The sequence below is a fragment of the Dermacentor albipictus genome, unplaced genomic scaffold (genome assembly GCF_038994185.2).
Source record: "Dermacentor albipictus isolate Rhodes 1998 colony unplaced genomic scaffold, USDA_Dalb.pri_finalv2 scaffold_19, whole genome shotgun sequence".
Classification (NCBI taxonomy): domain Eukaryota; kingdom Metazoa; phylum Arthropoda; class Arachnida; order Ixodida; family Ixodidae; genus Dermacentor; species Dermacentor albipictus.
Window position 1 is genome coordinate 4,281,810 of NW_027225573.1, and position 18,426 is coordinate 4,300,235.

At 44.6% G+C, this 18,426-nt stretch overlaps 1 protein-coding gene and 1 long non-coding RNA gene across 2 annotated transcripts; one reads left to right on the top strand and one right to left on the bottom strand.

Annotated features, from left to right (window-relative positions):
• Positions 1–232: 232 nt before the first annotated feature.
• Positions 233–13,951, bottom strand: LOC139052191 (uncharacterized). Its single transcript, XM_070529265.1, has 9 exons — positions 13,774–13,951; positions 12,507–12,619; positions 12,154–12,409; positions 11,854–11,917; positions 10,886–10,957; positions 8,696–8,764; positions 7,407–7,541; positions 3,365–3,430; positions 233–265 (listed from the first exon to the last, which is right to left on the bottom strand). The coding sequence occupies exons 5-9, from the start codon at positions 10,898–10,900 to the stop codon at positions 233–235; spliced, it is 318 nt and encodes a 105-aa protein (XP_070385366.1). The 5' UTR covers positions 10,901–10,957; positions 11,854–11,917; positions 12,154–12,409; positions 12,507–12,619; positions 13,774–13,951.
• Positions 13,952–15,737: 1,786 nt separating this feature from the next.
• Positions 15,738–17,216, top strand: LOC139052137 (uncharacterized). Its single transcript, XR_011509725.1, has 3 exons — positions 15,738–15,875; positions 16,935–17,082; positions 17,185–17,216. It is a non-coding gene; the product is annotated as an uncharacterized lncRNA (long non-coding RNA).
• The last annotated feature ends 1,210 nt before the right edge of the window (positions 17,217–18,426 follow it).

Sequence of the window (18,426 nt, forward strand, 5' to 3'; positions counted from 1 at the left end):
TACCACCGTTAGCATGGGTTTTTCTTTATTGGGTAGCGCAACAGATGCAGGACTTAAACTATTTCAGATATCTTTTATGCAATGAGCTTCCTGCAACATTCTGCATTACTCTATTATTTTTTCGCTCCTAGAACGTATGCTGCCAGTTCCTTATGGTATAGTGACAAGGGCACAATGTAAACGCACCTGTCTACTAAGTACTTAATATGAACAGCTTCTATTACACCACATGTCAGCTGCTGTCCGGCCCTGCCCTGATACTGCACTGGTCAAACAAAGGTGCAACCACACTTTCTACAATGGCACGCTACTGACTAACTGCCAAATTTCTTTACAATGTTATGCTCCCGTAGCCAATCATTCAGGCATCATCCTGTTTGTCCTACATAGAGAATCTAAAGCACTGCAGGTGTATTGCCCGATGATGCACGAGGCACAATCAACAAACTTATTTTCACGCCTTTTTTCGCAGTGGAGTTTGGCATCATCATTTGGGTTAGTCATCCAGCATACCCTTGCTAGCTTGTTAGGTGCAGAGAATACTAGTTGTACATTCAATCACTGGCCAATCTTTTTCGAGTTGTGTGATAACCTATGTATTTAACAAAAATAAAAGCCTCGCAGTCGAAAAACAATTTGTCCTGGTCTGGAACTCGAACCCGGGACCACTGCCTTTCCGGAGCAGCCGCTCTACCATCCGAGCTAACCAAGCGGCTAGTAGATGGCAGGGCGAAGTCAAATTTGTCGACAACTCGAAGCAAAGGCAAGCGGTTGACCTAATAGTTCTACAGAAACCCGCAAGTTGGAGAGAAGTAATTAATAAAGGGTAAAGCAGACATCCAACCGTTCATAGCAATTGCCAAGATATTCTTGCAGAAAGGGGTTGATTAGCAGCTGAGAAAATTTAAACCAAACTTTATTTTTGCTCTCTTTTCTCGTACTGAATGTTGCCCACAGTCATGGCTGCGAATGATTTGCGATTGCGGATTATCAATGCCTTGGCACGCCCCTGTTTACCTTGCGGTTTTCCGCAGAAATATTAGGTCAAACTCTTGCATTTAATTGCTTCGAGTTGTCAAAAAGTTCGACTTCGCCCTGCCATCTGCTAGCCGCCAGGTTAGCACAGATGGTAGAGCGGCTGCCCCGGAAAGGCAGTGGTCCCGGGTTCGAGTCCCAGACCAGGACAAATTGTTTTTTAACTGCGAGGCTTTTCTTTTTATTAAATTCATAAGTTATCACACAGCTCAAAAAAGATTGGCCAGCGATTGAATGTACAACTAGTATTCTCTGCACCTAACAAGCTAGCAAGGCTATGCTGGATGACTAACCTGAATGCTGTTGCCAAACACCACTGCGTCATCTGCCACTTACACCTGCAATGCAATCTGCAATCTTATGTAGGACAAACAGGATGATGCCTGAATGATTGGCTACGGGAGCATAATAACAGTGTAAAGAAATTTGGCAGTGAGTCACTGGCCCAATATTGTAGAAAGTGTGGTTGCACATTTGTTTGACCAGTGCAGTATCGTGGGCAGAGCCAGACAACCACTGACATGCGAGGTAATAGAAGCTGTTCATACTCGGTACTTAGCAGATAGGTGCGTCAGCACTACGTCCCTGTCACCATCCCATAAAGAACTTGCTTAATTAAAAAGTGATGTTTGCGTGCTGTCATTTACAGGATGTCACACCATTGTGGACGTGTGGAGAGTCCATAAAAGGACATCTTCCTTTCCAAAATAAGCAGTTGGAAGTTAGCACCATATGCGGTAGTCATTTATCTGTCCCTGCATTTTAACCGATATTGAGGCTCCCAGTACGAGACCAACTAGCCTGAATCAAGGCCTTGGCACACTACTTAGTAAACATGGTAAGAACTCCTGAGCTGCCTCATCATACTACAGTAATACCGTGTTAACTCACTCTCCTATCTAAAAAAAATCGGCAGTGGAATTTTTCCAAGGCATCGAACTATTTTTGGACCAAATAGCGGATACCTCAAAATCTTCACTAAGAGTGGAACAAGAACTCTGCCGCAGGACCGTTAAACAAGCTTCGCGCAAGACTGCTGCACCTACCACGAAGTGGACACTTTCCTAGGATGTGAACTCAGATCCTAGTGGCATAACAACTTTGTCAAGCAACCATGTAGAACATCATGTGATGGGCGAGACATGCGCAGAGGCAGGCCCGGCAAAATAGCATGCTTGACACAGTTCGTTGTGTTCGCTTTGTGCAACGCATGCGATTTACCATCAGAGGTCCAATTTCCGTTTTACGTTTATTCTACACAATGCTCGCGGCACTGAATTTTAGTCTATACAGCATAGAATAAAAACCCATGTGCAGCATGCGTTTCGGTATGCCCTGCTTGCATATAGCGCATACTCGTGAATGCTCACATCGCTTTCTGTGGCAGGGTTCCCTGTAAACCTGTGCTACGTGTGTTGCATAGTAGAAAGCGACATGAGCATTTACAAGTGTGTGCTATGCAACCAGGATGTACCGGTGATAGGTGGATTTACTGACACCGAAATCGCTGGGATGGCTACAAACGGAAGGGGTGGTGAAGGCAATGATAATGAAAGACCTAAAAAGGTGCCGACATCTGCTGAAACAAGAAACGTGCTTCACTTGCTGCGAAATAAAGTTAAATGCAGCGTCGGAAACGATCAGCTCATGCGATGTGTGAAGCGGCTCGAGGACGCTTTTCTAGGTCCAGGAGCTACCACGAAGCAGACCAGCCCTACGCACTTTTCATGCACAGAGTAAGACTGCAGTGCCACAAAATGGAGCCGATTGATATCTCTGGCATGTTTTTATTTATTTCTTTGAAACCTTTATGTTTAGCTGTTGTTGAAAAGCTTGTCAGTAGCAGTAAATTTTTTAAAACGAACTCAGCTTTTCACTGCAATTGCCACGACTGATTATCTGGAAAATTCACTTGTCTCAAAATTTTTTCCAGATTTTACTACTTTCAGTTAACAAGGTATTACTGCACATAAGTACTCTCATAAACCATTGCTCATAGACGATTGATGTCGACTTTTCCTGCTCACACAGCAATGCACCACTGCTAGCAGAGCATTTATTTTAACAGACGAATAAAACAATTGTAGGAGTGGTACATTCCCAGAAATACGAATTTTAGTGGAATAATGACAATCTTTATATGCACTGTGAATGAACTTGAAATACTAGCACGTCAGCACCTGTCATTTCTTCAGAACACTGCTGTACTGGCTGCTTTGACAACTGCATACACTAAGCTCCACAGTTAGTACCGAGTAAAGTAGTCGGCACATATTCTCGTTTATAATGACATAAACTAGTTTGATTCAGATAAGCAAACACAGCTTGCCTTTCCACCAACTGGTGTGAAGAGTGGAGCTTCCACACCCAGCTCTGCAGGTGCTGGGACTGGCTCCTGAAATAAAAGCAGCACACCTGTGTGGCTAGCCAACCTACCTTTCCTAGTTTTTTCTGTTTTACACAAAAAAATATCAAACCTGACATTAGAAAGAATACCCTACAGAAGACTGCATACAATAAGCATCCATAATCAGTGAATGTGATTATACCTCATTTCCACATTGCTTGTGCATCAAGCGCGTGCTATAAGACTAGCCAGCATCGCCACTGGCAAAAAGTAAGCTACAAACTACGTAAGCAGAACCTATCTGGAGATACATTAAAGGTTTTTTTTATAAATGGTTCTTCAATGCTATAAACACAAATTTTCCCACGCCAAACAAGTTCATTAGTGTAGCATTCAATTACCACATAGTCAAACCTCAGGGTAGCAAAAGCCTGAGACAATATTCTGGCCACAATGAAATAAGGTTTTCAGCTGTTGGAGAATTGTAATACAATCCCCAAGCTTTGTTTTGATTTTTTTAGGGCTTTCCTAGATTCGTCATTCCACCATGGGTTGCGACGATTCTTTGCCAGTCCGTTAAATTGTTTAATACATTTTGTTGCAGCATCAATAACACAATCAGTTAGGTATGCCACAGCATCATCTACGTTAAAATCAGAATTGTCATCACCGCCTAAATATGCGAGTTCTCGAAAAAAGTTCCCAGTTTGCTGATTCGAGGTTCCATCAAGGAAAATGCGGACAGCATGCATCTGGTTTTGTTACCTTTAATGTAATTGGGAAGTAGTCACTCCCATAGGGGCTCTTCAGAACAGACCACTCCAGGTACGGAAATAGTGAGCTCGAAACTATGCTCAAGTCTATGGACGAGTATACTTTATGTGTAACAGTGTAGTATGTTGGTTCTTTTTTGTTCAATAAGCATGCACCTAAAGAAAACAAAATTTTCTATCAGGCGCCCACACGCATCCGCACATGTGTTGCCCCACATGGGCCTATGTGCATTTAGATCACCACGACTATATATGGTGGAGGAAGTTCATCGATGAAGCTGTGAAACTCTGCTTTAGTAAGTTGACAGGAAGGGGAGACGTACATCAAACTAACGGTAATTAGCTGACCAAATAGCACAGCTCGTAATGCAACTGCCTCGAGGAAGGTTCAAAGATTTATTTGCCGACATTCAACGCCCTTATAGACTATTACGGCTACACGCCCTGAGAAGGTGAGTGCATCATCACGGTCTTTGCGGAAAGTGGCATATTGCCTTAGAAAGTTGGTCTGCATTAATTTTAGGTGTGTTTCTTGTACACACGGCACCTTTGGAGTGAATTTGCGGAGGAGTTCTTTAACATCGTCAAGGTTGTGAAGAAGTCCGCTCACGTTCCATTGTAATATTTGCGTATCCATATGGGAACGAGGTTAGTGCTGTGTGTCTAACAAGAAAAGTTAGGTTGCAGGGCCCTTTGCCGGTCCCATAATGCGATGTTTCTCTGTTATGGAACGGTCAAGATTCTCGCCGCTCCTAAGGCGCTGGTGGTGCCGTTTGACTAAGTGTTGTGTACATCGCCTCCTGCGAGGCGCTGGACACCGGCTCTTGAGAGCGATTTGTTTGTCGAGAAAGCCTCTTAAGTGATGAGGCCTTTGAGGCCACCAGCCCAGAGGTCGATGGCCCCTTCATCTCGGACGGTGGAACAGCGCCAGCTGCAACCGCCCAGGGGGCAGATGACGGCACTGCCGGCTCACTGTGTATGGGCCGGACAGCCGCTGGAGGCAGATGGGGCACTGCCCCGACGCGCCACTTTGGCAAGAAAGATACATGCCTGCGTGCCTCTTTAAACGAAATTTGCTCTTTGATTTTGATTGCCATTATTTCTTTTCCTTTTTTCCAAGATGGGCAGGACCGCGAGTACGCAGGAGGCTCCCCTTCACAATTCAGTGTGCAGTGTTCGCGCATGACTCGGACGGATGTTCATGGTCGCTGCCATTTGGCACAGGTTATTCAGCCATAGCAGTTCTGGGAACTGTGGCCGAACCTTTGACATTTAAAGCATCGGAGGAAATTTGGTATATATGGCCTGACCCTGATCTTCACATAGCCTGCCTAGATTGTTTCAGGCAGAACACCTGAGCCGAATGTGAGAATAAGATGCTTAGTCTGTATTTCTTTACCATCGCACCTCATCTTGATTCGTTTTACACTGATCACATTCTGGTCAACCCGGCCTTCAAGTAGTTCAGACTCTGTCAGATCAATCAGGTCACTATCAAATACAACACCACGGCTGGTGTTCATGGTGCGATGCGGCGTCACATTCACGGGAACGTCACCAAAAGACAATATTCGGCAGCCTTTCATATTGATTTTGATCTCGGAGTTCTAAAAGGAGATCTCCACTTGGAAGTTTGGAAAGTTTATAGCCTTGACCAAGAACATTGGTTATTGATTTCGACACCAGAAAAGGAGATCATTCTCACGGACATTGCGGTTTTCTCGGAATGTATCACATTGAATTTGGGAAAGTTTTCACTATGTTGGCCATAGAAGCTAACTACTTCTTCGGTGCGCCCTCGTTTATGAGGGCGATCAGCAAGTGGGGGAAAAGAACATGCCATAAGGATATGCGGAAATTCAGCAGCACCGCCAACCACCCACCTCCATATGAAGCCCAACAAGGGGATGATGCAAGACCGTGAAAAAACACGTCCTGCAGGCGCCAGCTGTACGTACCCTACTACAGTGAAAGCTCGTTAATTCGAACTTCGATAATTCGAATTTATGGATAATTCGAACTGTACGATTTGGTCCGGCCAAGCTCCACAGAAGTCTATGTATAAAACAGTCCGTTAATTCGAACGCGAGAAGGTTCCCTCACGGATAATTCGAACTATATATGCTCGCCTGGCACACGGCCAGAGAAACGCGCCTACTGCTTACACACAAGGCTGTATTGCCTCGGAAACGGAGAGAACGGCGAGAGAAGGCAAAATCGGAAAAAAATCTAACCGGCGCGGGGTCAGCCAGAAGGCAGCGTGGCTGCCGCATCTCCGTTCTACGTAACCTCCGAGACATCTTGCCCGTTGCGAATCTCGGAGGCTTTGCAAATCTTGTGCAGCTGCTAATGTTGTGCGGAGATGGCACGGCAAGCGCCAAAACACAGCGAATCAAGTACGTCGCAGCTGCGCTTGCAATCAAGAACCAACGAATCAGGGCCTTCGCCACCTTCACATGTTCAGCGTCTTTGTCTCGGCAGTCATCATTGGTTGTGCACCTCTGTTTTCAGCTTAGGAGGTATGGGCCGTCGCGATTCATTGTGATGGTGTTAAGCCTCGGCTAACGTTCGTTTCGGTGGACATCGGTGGTGTGGCACAGTCGGACCCAGAGCTTCGACTTGAAGATGGCGTGTGCCCGCGGCACACGCCATCACTTTCTGACATGCCCTTCGGCTTCCAAATCGCAGTGTACTGTTGCTCTTCTTCACTTTCGTTAGTTCGAACTTTCGTTAATTCGAACTGAAGCGGCTTCCCCTTGCGGTTCGAATTAACGAGCTTTTACTGTATAACCAAATCTGTTATAACCAAGGTTGGCTATCCCACACAAGGTTAACCCTTGCTGTTTGGAAAAAATGGAAGTAAGAGGAAGCCAAGAGGAAACAGGAAAGATCGAAAGCAAGAGAAAGACAAAGATTAGAGAGGAGGATAGGAAAGGGCAACTACCGATTTCTCCCGGGTGGGTCAGTCTGGGGTTGCCGTCTACGTAAAGCAGAGGCCAAAGAGGTGCGTACTGTGCCTTCTGAGCAGGAGGCAGATAGCTCTATCCGCATAGCACGATTCTCATAATGAGTTGGCATAAACTAGAATACAAAGTACGATTCGAAAATTCAAGCAGACCAACTGCAAGTGCATTCATGGCAATATTAGTTCTTCAGTATGACACAAAGTTTAACAAGAGGAAATAAACACTTCGTTAGGCTTTGTCTAGCAAGCATAGCGGCTTATTATCAGGATAAATCTATACACTCACATGGGTGGAAGGCACATGGCTGGCTACCTGGCTGCCTACCACCTCTTCTCGAGGCCCAAGGACGCAGCTGGGCTTTGCCGACTCGCCATGAGCTGGCAGTGCACCATCCATTGGGGCAGTGCCGAGATCCAAATCCTGAACACAAATAGCAAGTTGATAGCACATCATAGCAACGAGTACCTCAAGGGTGTACAATAGATGCAGGTTAGAGAACAAATACAACTGAGCAGTACAGTGTGGCAGCCCATGCAGAACAACAAAAAATAATAATGCAGATCCAAGACACACTCGAGTCAACGTGAAGCAAAGTCTTAGTGACATGCTTAATGAAGTGCTATAAAAGTAAAGGTGCATATAATAGTGTTTACTTTCAGCCTGTGGGACCTGTAATTTTAATTATGCAATGTTTATGTTTGTTCACCATAAACATATGTGTGCAAGTGTCTCATGCAATTTCTTTTTCTTTATGCACTACACTGCTCACAGGTTATGCCATATTGCAAATGCCAAACAAAGCAGATGCAGATACACATTGAGAGATGTCTACTGCATGCAGCGATGCAACAATGACAAAAGCAACACCATGATGTTTGTATGGTACACATCTAGCTAAATTTAATAATTCTGTACCCCCTTGGGTCACAGTGGCACATGCCGAATGCCTAAACCCAAGGTGCCACTGGATATAACATGTTATTCCATTAAGAGGTCAATGTGATTTAAAAATACCTTCAAGTCATCATTATACCCACATCTTAAATTGCAACTTTCTTTTTATCCAGAATACAGCATGCTAACTGGCATTAGTGAGTCCGAGAGCGTACAGAGCTATGTCAGCCCAAGTGTTGGAGCCTACAATCTTTTCACATAAACCTGCATATACATATCAATAATCATACCTACAAAGATACCGTAGCAGCAGCAACCATGCCAAACACAGGCTTAGGAAAAGGGGAAATAGAAAAATATAGGAAAAAAGCTTAGCTTCAAGAAAAAAGTGCTCGCAATCCAAAACAGCTAAAGACAATGTTCACTAGGTCATTTTATTCTGCTAAATATTAACAAGACAGTGCTTTCGCCCACTCACTTCAGCATCCGCTCTCTTAGATAAAGTGGCGAAAGCAACAATATCATCTATAGTCCCGTGTCTGCTACATTAGACTTGCAAAGTACAAACTAAATGCGCACAAATCTGTCTTCGTTCTGGCTGTTCAGATTTTCAGATCTTAATTTTTCGCAGCCCCATGCAAAACACACTAGCTGGGCTTTTATGTATTGTGTATACATACCTCATACAGTGTGGTAGACTCTTGTTGCTGATCAATTGCCACTCGGGAGTTTTCCTGAATGAAATTATCCTGAAATCCAGGAACCAAACACATTGCAATTACCACCACACATCAATTCTTTAAATGTGTAGGCCACAGACTTATCAGCATTAGCACATGAACTATAAAGAAGCTATGCGAAGTGTCTAAGAGCAATGGCAAAGTTCTTTTTAAGCCCTTTTCTGAAATTAAACAGGGCCTAACCTGCCACCTTCCTTGCCAATGGCTCAAAACACATAGATCTGGACCGAGAAGCAAGAAGCGTTACTTAACATATGTCATAGACATATTACTTAAACATATGTCTGGGCTAGAAAAAACGATTGCTTGGGAGCAGAATGTAGGAATGATGCAGCACAACAGGAAAGAGAAACATCAAACACTGATTGTTCATTTGGTTGCTGCATGGGGACAACCTGAAGTGTGTGCATTCTTCAGTCTAAATTCAATGCAAGCTTACCCAATATTTGAAGCTTTAAACCACGTAAAAATTTGTGTCACACTACATGGTACTCTTCAGCTGAATGCATAAGGTTATCTTGCTGGCGGAAATACTACGGCCCATGTGTTGCCTATGTGTGACAACTATGCAACACTGCAGAGCACTACGTGCTATCACTACTGTTGAGAACTAGTAAAGCCCCAGAAACTTGTAGTGAATTATTATACTATTGCATATTGCTGCGCTGGAAGAAAAACACCAGCTTTTTAATTTGTATAGGTCAAAATGTTCACAAGTCTACCAACTCGTACTTGCTCCACGCTTATTTCACAGGCATAGCAGGGTGCTAGTGAGTAATGATAGGTGCAAGGATATGTGTATGAATGGGAGTGTTAACAAGCTTGAGGGGACGTATGGATAGCAGCGAGTGCTGATAAACACGACTATGAATGAAATTTGGTGGCAGCGAGTTTCAGTGAATGCGAGTATAATAGGTGGCTGTCCACAAGTGCGAGTGAATGTAATGTGAGTGAATGGTTGTGGATGCAAGAATTATCATGACTGGGTACCATTAAGTGTCAATGCAAGCAACTGCAAATGCCACATGATACTGTATACAATTTTGTATTGCACTATGGGGGAATAGATTTTCTTTCTTTCATGAATGCAAGTGCCGATGACTGCGAGTGAGTGCATAGCCTCCAAATATATAGGCGAGCAAGTATGAGCGAGTATCAGCTTTTTCTGCCTATGGCTGTTTAATGCAAAGGAGATATAATAACCTGGCCTTTGGACGTGAATCCCACAGATTATAAGAAAAGCCATGTAAAGGGCTCCAGACACTTTTTTAAAACCTCAGGTTCGTCAATGTACACATAAATCGATGCATGAGCTGTTTTGAATTCTGGCTTCATTGGATTGTGGCTCACAACACTGATAATTATTTCTTTTTACTTTGTGCTCTGTGGTACGACGTCGCAGTGGCTGAACCACAGTGGTGGGTATAACTTTAGCTAAATTTGAAACGGAAGTAACAGCTAGTGCTACAGGCACTTTTCTGTGTCGTATATTTTTTCTTTCTTGTTGTTAGTGCTGTTATGTTTATTTGACAACGAATGCCAATTCACTCAATTTGCCACTATGCTAATTATACTGCTACTGCATTGAAACATAACCCTTAATGAAAGTTTACACATTATTTCTTGCACTGCGAAACACATTTTTATTTCAGAAAACAATTGTAATGATCTTGTCGCTGAGAAATCTACACTGCAGACATATGAGCAGGATTCCATGCATTGCACAATAAAGCTACCTAGTGCTCATCAGTGATACAGAAGCTAGACTGTACACAAGCAGGAATGTGCAAAGAAGCAAAGAAAAGCTTATCCGCAGTAACTAGTATATAGCCATAAGTACAGTATTACGTGCACTAACATGCACGAAATGTGCATAGCGCATAACAAAGCCGTACATATGCAAACTAGAAATGCTTTTGAGTAACACACACTCCCCATTCCTTGGTTTGATTACCTTAAATTATAATTCAGCATAAAATATACGACACCAAAGCTCAATACCATCAAGTTTACACTAGCATTTCGTGGTAAGTTAGATTTGTTTTAAAGTTGTATACATAAATAATGAGCAATGCATAATGCATAGTCATTTCTAACAAATAAATATACCAATGCCAATGAAGTTCTCACCTCACATGGCTTCATGGTAGCTTCCCGCACTGTTTGCTGCAAATCATCGCTGCAAACATTTGCAGCACAACCCTAAAGGGCAATTGAAGAACAGTACAGTTATCCGAAGTCCATTTACATTTTCTCCAATAGGCACTGGTAAAAGAGTAAGGCCATTAAGGCTTGTAGTGTTTTGTTTTTGACACAACAAAACTTTACTGCAAATAAAAAGGTTTAGCTGCTTTAGACAAATTGCTGTAGCTATTAGATTACCACGTGCTTAGAGATATGCATTGATAATTGTGCAGTTAAATGCATGGAGGAAGGAAAGATATAGGAGGGAGCATTACGTCAGGCTGCCAGCCTTGGCAAGCGAACGCTCCATGAAGCCACAGTGGTGGCCCAACATGTGACCTCTTTGGTCGAGATCTGCTAAGACGTTTGGTTCCCAGTAGCTATGCCAATATTTATTCGGTGCACGCTTGTTCAGCTGCCTTGCCGTGGCTCTGCCTGCAGAGTGGGAACACTAAAACCAGCCGCAAACTTCGGCATGCGACCACAGGTTGGGTCACCAGGTTGGCTTCAATCGCGTTGCGGTACGCTCCCATCTATCTTTTTCCTTCCTCCATGGTTAAAGGTAAACAGGCTAAAGTTTTGCAAAATGTGAGATCAGTGCATGAGCAATACAGAAGTGTCATTTATTAGTTGTTTATTAGGATGCAGCTAGACTCGTGTACGTAGATCGACAAATATTATTTTGCTGCTGCTTAGATGAGAAATTCTATATCAAGTACTATGGGTGCAAATCATGTCAGCTGCCAAAGAAATGTCATGATAGAAGTGCGATTGCAGCAGCACAAGGTTAAACTAGATCGTCAAGTAACCAAATTTATAAATCTGTCCATGGGAAACAGTGCATGACTTGACTTGACATTTCAAAATCATGAAATTTTGCTCCCCATAAAATATCAACATGCCACATTACATACCTGTGAAGGCAGCCTTGCCGCACGGCTTTTCTTAGTGCCTCAATTATGGAGGCCTCCATGGAGTCTGCATGGTGCACATTTACATAAACACAATCATAATTGTCACATAAATGTCCACACATAGCACAATTAATTCCACTGACTAGCATTAATCTAAAACCTTAGCTTGCATGCTGAGGCATTTTACTACGCCATTCATGCACAAGGACTGACAGCACACTTGTGAGGCGACACAGAATACTGGAAAAGTAAATTTCTAAGCAAATTGACACCGTCATTTAAAAATAAATTTTTGCTCACTCATGCTCTCCTCGAGTAAAGTGTGGAGTTTCTCATTTTGCTGCCGCTCTTCAATCCGCTGCTGCTCGGATATCCTTAACTTGTTTTTCAACCCTGCAATTTCATTTTCCGCTTTCTTCAGCATCTTTCGGGGCACCAACTCATCTTCACTGCTGGAGTCCGTATCTCCAGCAGCAGATTTTTTCTGAAGGATCTTCTGCATTCTTGATTTTTTTGCACTTTCTAGTCGGCGCCGCTTTTCCTTTGTTGGTACATCCTAGTAATAATGTAAATGGCAAGAGGAAAATGAAATTGCATAATATTTGTTTCGGAAAACTTTGCAATTGTTTAAGCATTATTATCATTATTATTACCTTGAGGGCTGGCTTCTGCTTGTGGCGATGTCTCTCACTTGATTGTTCAAACACGTCCATGGGAACAGGCTTGTGCTGCTTCAACATCCTCGCAATCAAATCAGCTTTGCCACCTGAAGGATAATGTAAACAAAATGCTGATTACAATAAAATATGGCATTTGTGACGGTCATCGTAGTTACCGATTAAAAAGCAATAATAATGACACATGTAGAGACATTAGGCGCCAAATATAACTGAGTGATTCTACAAGACATACAGAAAAGGAAAAGTAACAAGCGGAAGCAGTAAGTGCCCCAAAACAAGCACACTACAGCATGGGCATTTTGTTGCTTCACATCACATCCGTTAACATGTTGCGTGCTAACGTGTGTTAATTAACGCAGGTTAAATCTTGATGCAGCAGGTTTCCGTTCTTTTGAACACATGTCGCACGTGTCAAATGAGAAACATAGGGTCTGTTGAGCTAAAATTTTCGGTAGAGTCGGCAACGAGGCCCCATTTCAGACCAAGTAACGCGTGGCGAGCACATACAAGGCTACATTTTTTTCAGGTATTTTCCCATTTCCTTTATCAATGACATATAAGCCGCCTATGTTATAACCACGATCGCACCGTGAGTTTTATGCTAAGATAGGCCGCGATAATGTGACAATGCCTTACGCCGATTCTATGCCACTCTAGCGCGGTCGGAGCGTCACTATGACCACTGATGCTGCGAGAAGGAATAACGTTGGAAAAGTCATCGCCATAAGATCGCAGCACTAATCTCGTCGATCAGGACACGTTACGATAACTGGACCCAATAAAGGAACGCGCACACAGCGCTGTGCGCATGCTTCATTTAGCGACATAGAGGCTGCATGAAATGCAGCGCAAAGCACCGCGATCTGCACCTGTTACTATAATCTCAGGTGCTTTCCTGAGGCCTCCGTTTGCCTGTTACATGTGCCCTCCTGCAGAAATACTTGTGAAAAATTCAATATATCGTCGCAACGAAAAAAAAAACACCCAGCTACGAGAAAAGCCCCCCGCGACATCTACAACACCAGTCACAACTTTGCCCTGCGATCAACCCCAGCGAAGCAAATGGAGTGTTGAAATGATGAAGTGTTGTCCTACTCCGGCAACATCCCAACACCATGATGTTGCCGGAGTAGTATCCTTCCTCGCCTTCGAAGTGTTTTCCACGGTCTCTCCAATAAATGCGCTTGTTGCACGCCAAATCGTTCATGTCATTGGGACTGTAATCCTTTATAAGGCTTACCGAGACGATCGCCGAGCCTCCGTCCTCATATTCCACATACGCGTGCGTCGGCGCTGACATTTCCAAGGACAAATATAAAAAGCACACTAACACAAAGAAATAAATACGAGGCTTACAAAAGTGCGAAAAGTAATAAAAAAAGTAGCACAACTATATTTAAAGATGAAGGAACTATACACTGAATCACGACCGGCTTTATTAAGCCGGTCGTGCACTGAATGCACACCACGACCGGTTTTATTACTTCGCGACCTGTTCACCGGCGCCGCCTCCGTAGCCGCCGATTTTTTACTGCTTGTTTAGTTCATTCTTAGTTCGCCCGACCGCCGCTGCTCTCCGTGGCGCCAGAACTTACCCCCACGTCGAGTGCGGGCTGGCGTAGCGGTAGCAGTGGCGGCTTCTTCGTTGTGTTTTTGTGCTTGTCTGAACACAGTGTTTCCGGCTGTTCTGATTGCTGCCCGCATACGTGCCAAGAACGCAATTACTGCTGAGAGCCTTTACATTTCGTAGGCAGTAAAAATAGCCCGCGATGGTGTATTGCTGCGTTCCGCTCGGCAAATCGAGCGGGCGCACAGCGAAGGGGGACTGTCTCAGCGATGTGAGGACTGTCTCATTAATTTGAGGGCACCAGCCTCTCAGTCTACTACTACTGCCATCATAGCAGGCATGGACCGGGGAGGGCTATCAGTACCCTACCTTGGCTTTCGTAGGATTCGTCAGCCGCCTGGAAGGTGCTGCATCAAGTGTGGCTCCTGTGCTTGTTAGGGGGCTACCGCCGCTTAAGTTTGCAGACCAAGTGCTGCCGTCACTTATAAAGAATCCGTTGTTTTTGTGCTTGAAGGACACCACAGAGCCTCACAAAATGGCCCAGCTAAAGCTGATTGTCCAGAAGTTTACGAGGCCATTTTTGTCCAATTTTTCCTCTGATCTCACAGAAGAGCACGCCAAACGAAAATAATTAATGCCAAACCGAAATCACGAACGGTCCTAAAAGTGTAAGAATCTGGCTGACCTGAAATAAAGTTCTGGCCACGAACGGCTATTGTGTCTGGCAAGCAAGCGTTTCTAGTCTGGTTTTATTCATTTTTCATCTAGAGTGCGTCTTGAAATGATTAACAATCGGGTGAATGCTCCTGAAAACGAGTAAGGGTGCATAGCGCGCTTTTTGTCGTAAATTGGTGGAAAGTAGCGCGGCTTCGCCCTGGGATGCTGTTAGCTACAGAGCAGAAGCAATCGTGTTCAGGTTGTGCAGCTGTGCGTGCAAAAAAAAAAAAACGCCGCTTGAGTAGCACCAGAGCCGCGCCCACCAGTACAACCGCTCTTTGAGCTTGTTTTAGCCGCAAAACTGCTGCGCTGAGAAAGAAAAATATTACCGCTATCAGCCTTTAGTCGGGTACAGCTTTTTGTGGCTATGCAAGGGAATTGCTACGAGCGCGATCGAGACGCTTGCTTCTGCGCTGTTCTCGCGCGCTCATGAGCCAGATTAGGCGCGTTAGCTGACAGCTCGCGCTCTTAACTACCGCTGTATACAGAAAGCTGTCCGCGATTATTGCATCTGATGAATATTAACACGTCTTTGTGGTGCGTGCTCAAACGATGCGGTTTAACTCGGCCTACCGGCTACATGGTAACGCAAGCGTACTGGAGCTAACAGAAGCGTACGGCGGGCGCTGCCGAAATGAGGGTAGCTTGTGGCGCCACCTGTTGCGGCGCGCCGTCCCTTCTGAACAGTCATGTGATATTTACGCGGACACGCGCCGCCATTCGCAACTCCAGCAATTCATGCGACACCTAGCGGCAGTAGGGAGAAACGAAATACGGAGGTCCAGTCGCCGTGTGTGCCGTAGAGGCTGCTGCCGAGGACGGAAGAATGAAGCTGCTAGCAAAGAAAAAGCGAACGGCCAAGCAGTTCTGCTGTGTTCCTCAGTGCGTGCCAGCGAGATGGAAGGATAGCGATATTTCCGTTCACGCACTTCCCTCCGAGTGCAAAGGCTGAAGCCGCAGAACCAGGTGGATCGCTAACCTCCGCATCGGCAAGGCTGTGACGCTTACAGTGACTGTTTGCTCACGGCATTTTGCACGGGATAATTTCTCCTTACCAGGTGAGACACTATTGTGAACTTGTGAACTCGACCCTAATGCATGACCATTGTGCGTGGCCATTATACATGTCGCTGTGCCACCTTATGTAAACACGTTTCGCATTGCGGGCACTGGCGATTGGGCTATGCATTATTTGCTGCATATGTTAGCCGCAACGCGAAATTCGAGCACAGGTTCGAGACCTGTCACAGCGGTTTCTCCGAGGAACGTCTCTTCTGCACTCGCTAACCACATTGGCTGTAATTAGAGCTCATGATCGACGCTTCACAGCGGTTTCTGCGAGCAACGTCACCTCTGCGCTCGTTGGCTACACCCGGCTGTAACTCGGGAGGCTTTTGATGCCCAGCACGTCTCGCGCAACTTATACGGGCGTCGGAGATTCAAATGTTTACGAATGATGTACTAGCAAGTTCCGGAAGTGTTGAGTGTAAACGTGCCACGTATGTGGCATGCTAAAGCGGAATAAATATCATGCGTGGTGCGGATGAACAAGCAGCACAGGCGCACTGCACGCGGGCACTTCCCAGCGCGACTGATTACGAATTTGCCACTTGCACTTGAGAATCTCCGACGTGCTCAAGAGTGGCCATATGACACTGGTATTTCGCACCGACGGCGAGCCTATCACGTTCATTGCAGAAGTTTGCCACTTACGCGACACCACATGTCAATTTTACACGCGTTTGCTAGTTTCGAGGAAAATTTACGGCGTCCGCCGTCTACTGACGTGTCGCATATGTATGTGCAGTATTAGTACCTAAGCTAGCGTTATCTGTGTTATTAAATCATCCCCAAGTCAGTGGCAAAACTACTCCGGTCATGTGGTTGTGTTTGCACCTGTGTACTTTGTGTTATGAGCAGCTTTCAACTACGTTTTGCAGATGCTACATTCGGTGTACAACGTTGCATAGCCTTGCACACTCAAACCGTGCTTCATTTCCTTGCAAATGTTTTTTTATAAATATTGTGGCCTTGTTTCTGAGGTAAAAAGAAAAAAATTCTGGGTGCAGCCCATATTGAGGCACAATAAAGCATAAACAATTCATTTATTTTTTCAGATGTAGCATGTCAAAGACAGCGGCTGAAAAAAATGCAGTACCAACTGAAAACCTGCCAAGGACATCATGTTATGATGAGAACAAGGATGCTCATATGAAAGAGCTTTCACTGGCAAGACTTCGCCGACGTGCGTATCAGTCAGCCCGAGTAAGTTAATTTGACTGCATGGTGCAGCACTTACAGGCTTATGGTACATATACCATGTCTACAAGCATGCAATAGATGTCAACACCTTTTAATGCATTACAGAATGAATCAACCAAAGAAACTGCTGCTTCCCCATTAGAAGCAAAGGTGTTGCCCCATGCACCTGTCAGCACGACCACCATGGTAAATTGGCTGCCTGCAACTTGTGCACACATTGCTTCACCACTAATTCCTTGGGATTAAACTCTGACATTGCAGGACGATCTCCCATCCCCTGACAGCAACAGCATGGACCAAATAAGTGACAAAGGAAATATGGTAATTTCTTTTTGAAGTTCAGTGTTTGACGGAAGCCCGCCTGGTCGGGATGAAACATGGTTAAAAGGGTAAACAAAAACCCGGGGCACTTCGCCGACCAAATAAAGATTTAAAAGAAAAGAAGACGTTTCGGCTCCCACACGGGAGCCTTGTTCACAGGTAAAATAAACAAAGGTGCTCGAGCAGCTCGCTTAAATAGTCTAGAACACGTGACGCAGGCAGCGCACATACACTGACGGCAGATTGCCATCGCTCCTGTTCAGAGTGTGTGGCGTAGTCTGGATCATGAGGGACTCAAGATAAAGGCGTCGAGATAGCCCTTTTTCCCTGGCAATTTCTTTTTGTATATGTATGTGTTGTGGTAGCTGTCTTTACCTAGACGGTGGCATGCTTTCTGGATTTACATCGTAAAAGCATTGTAGCACGTGGTGTGTGATGGGTGCACATTAATTGCAACTTGTGCACACACTGCTTAACCAATGGTTTCTTGAACTGAACTCTATCTGACATTGCAGGACGATTTCCCATCCCCTAACAGCATGGACCAAAGCCTTGCAAACACCATAAGGGACAAGGACATAGCAAATATGGCAATTTATTTTTTCTATACATTTGTGATGTGGTAGCTGTCTTTACCTAGCCGGCAGCATGTTTTCTGGATTAACTTCGTGAAAGGATTGTGGTGTGTGATGGGTGCAAATTAACTGATGCAAAAAGCCTGGCTTTCCTACTTCCAACATTGAATTTAATACATTGACGTGCATTAATGGAATGACAAAAAGAAGCTGCATTTCGCGTCAGATATGTCAGACATTACAACTCTTGCTTTTGTTTTGTGACAGGAATGTGCTTGCCAACCTGGCCTCCGGACATTAATGGCAGAGTACTCAAGAGAAGAAAAAGACGTGGCAAATTTCCTACTAGAAATGGCTTCACGGACAAGGCTTACAGAAAGCAAGGCTGCCCAAGTGACATCGGGTACTTTTCTACAGAAGTTTGTGAACACGATAAATAGTAGCAACGTAA

Bases quoted from the DNA above. Each gene is read 5' to 3' on its own strand.
- LOC139052191 (XM_070529265.1), bottom strand. The intron at 3,431-7,406 runs GTGAGTGTATAG...CTTTTATTTCAG, and splicing joins GCCATGTGCCTTCCACCCAT to GAGCCAGTCCCAGCACCTGC. The intron at 266-3,364 runs GCAAGCTGTGTT...TTGTTTGACCAG, and splicing joins TCACACCAGTTGGTGGAAAG to TGCAGTATCAGGGCAGGGCC.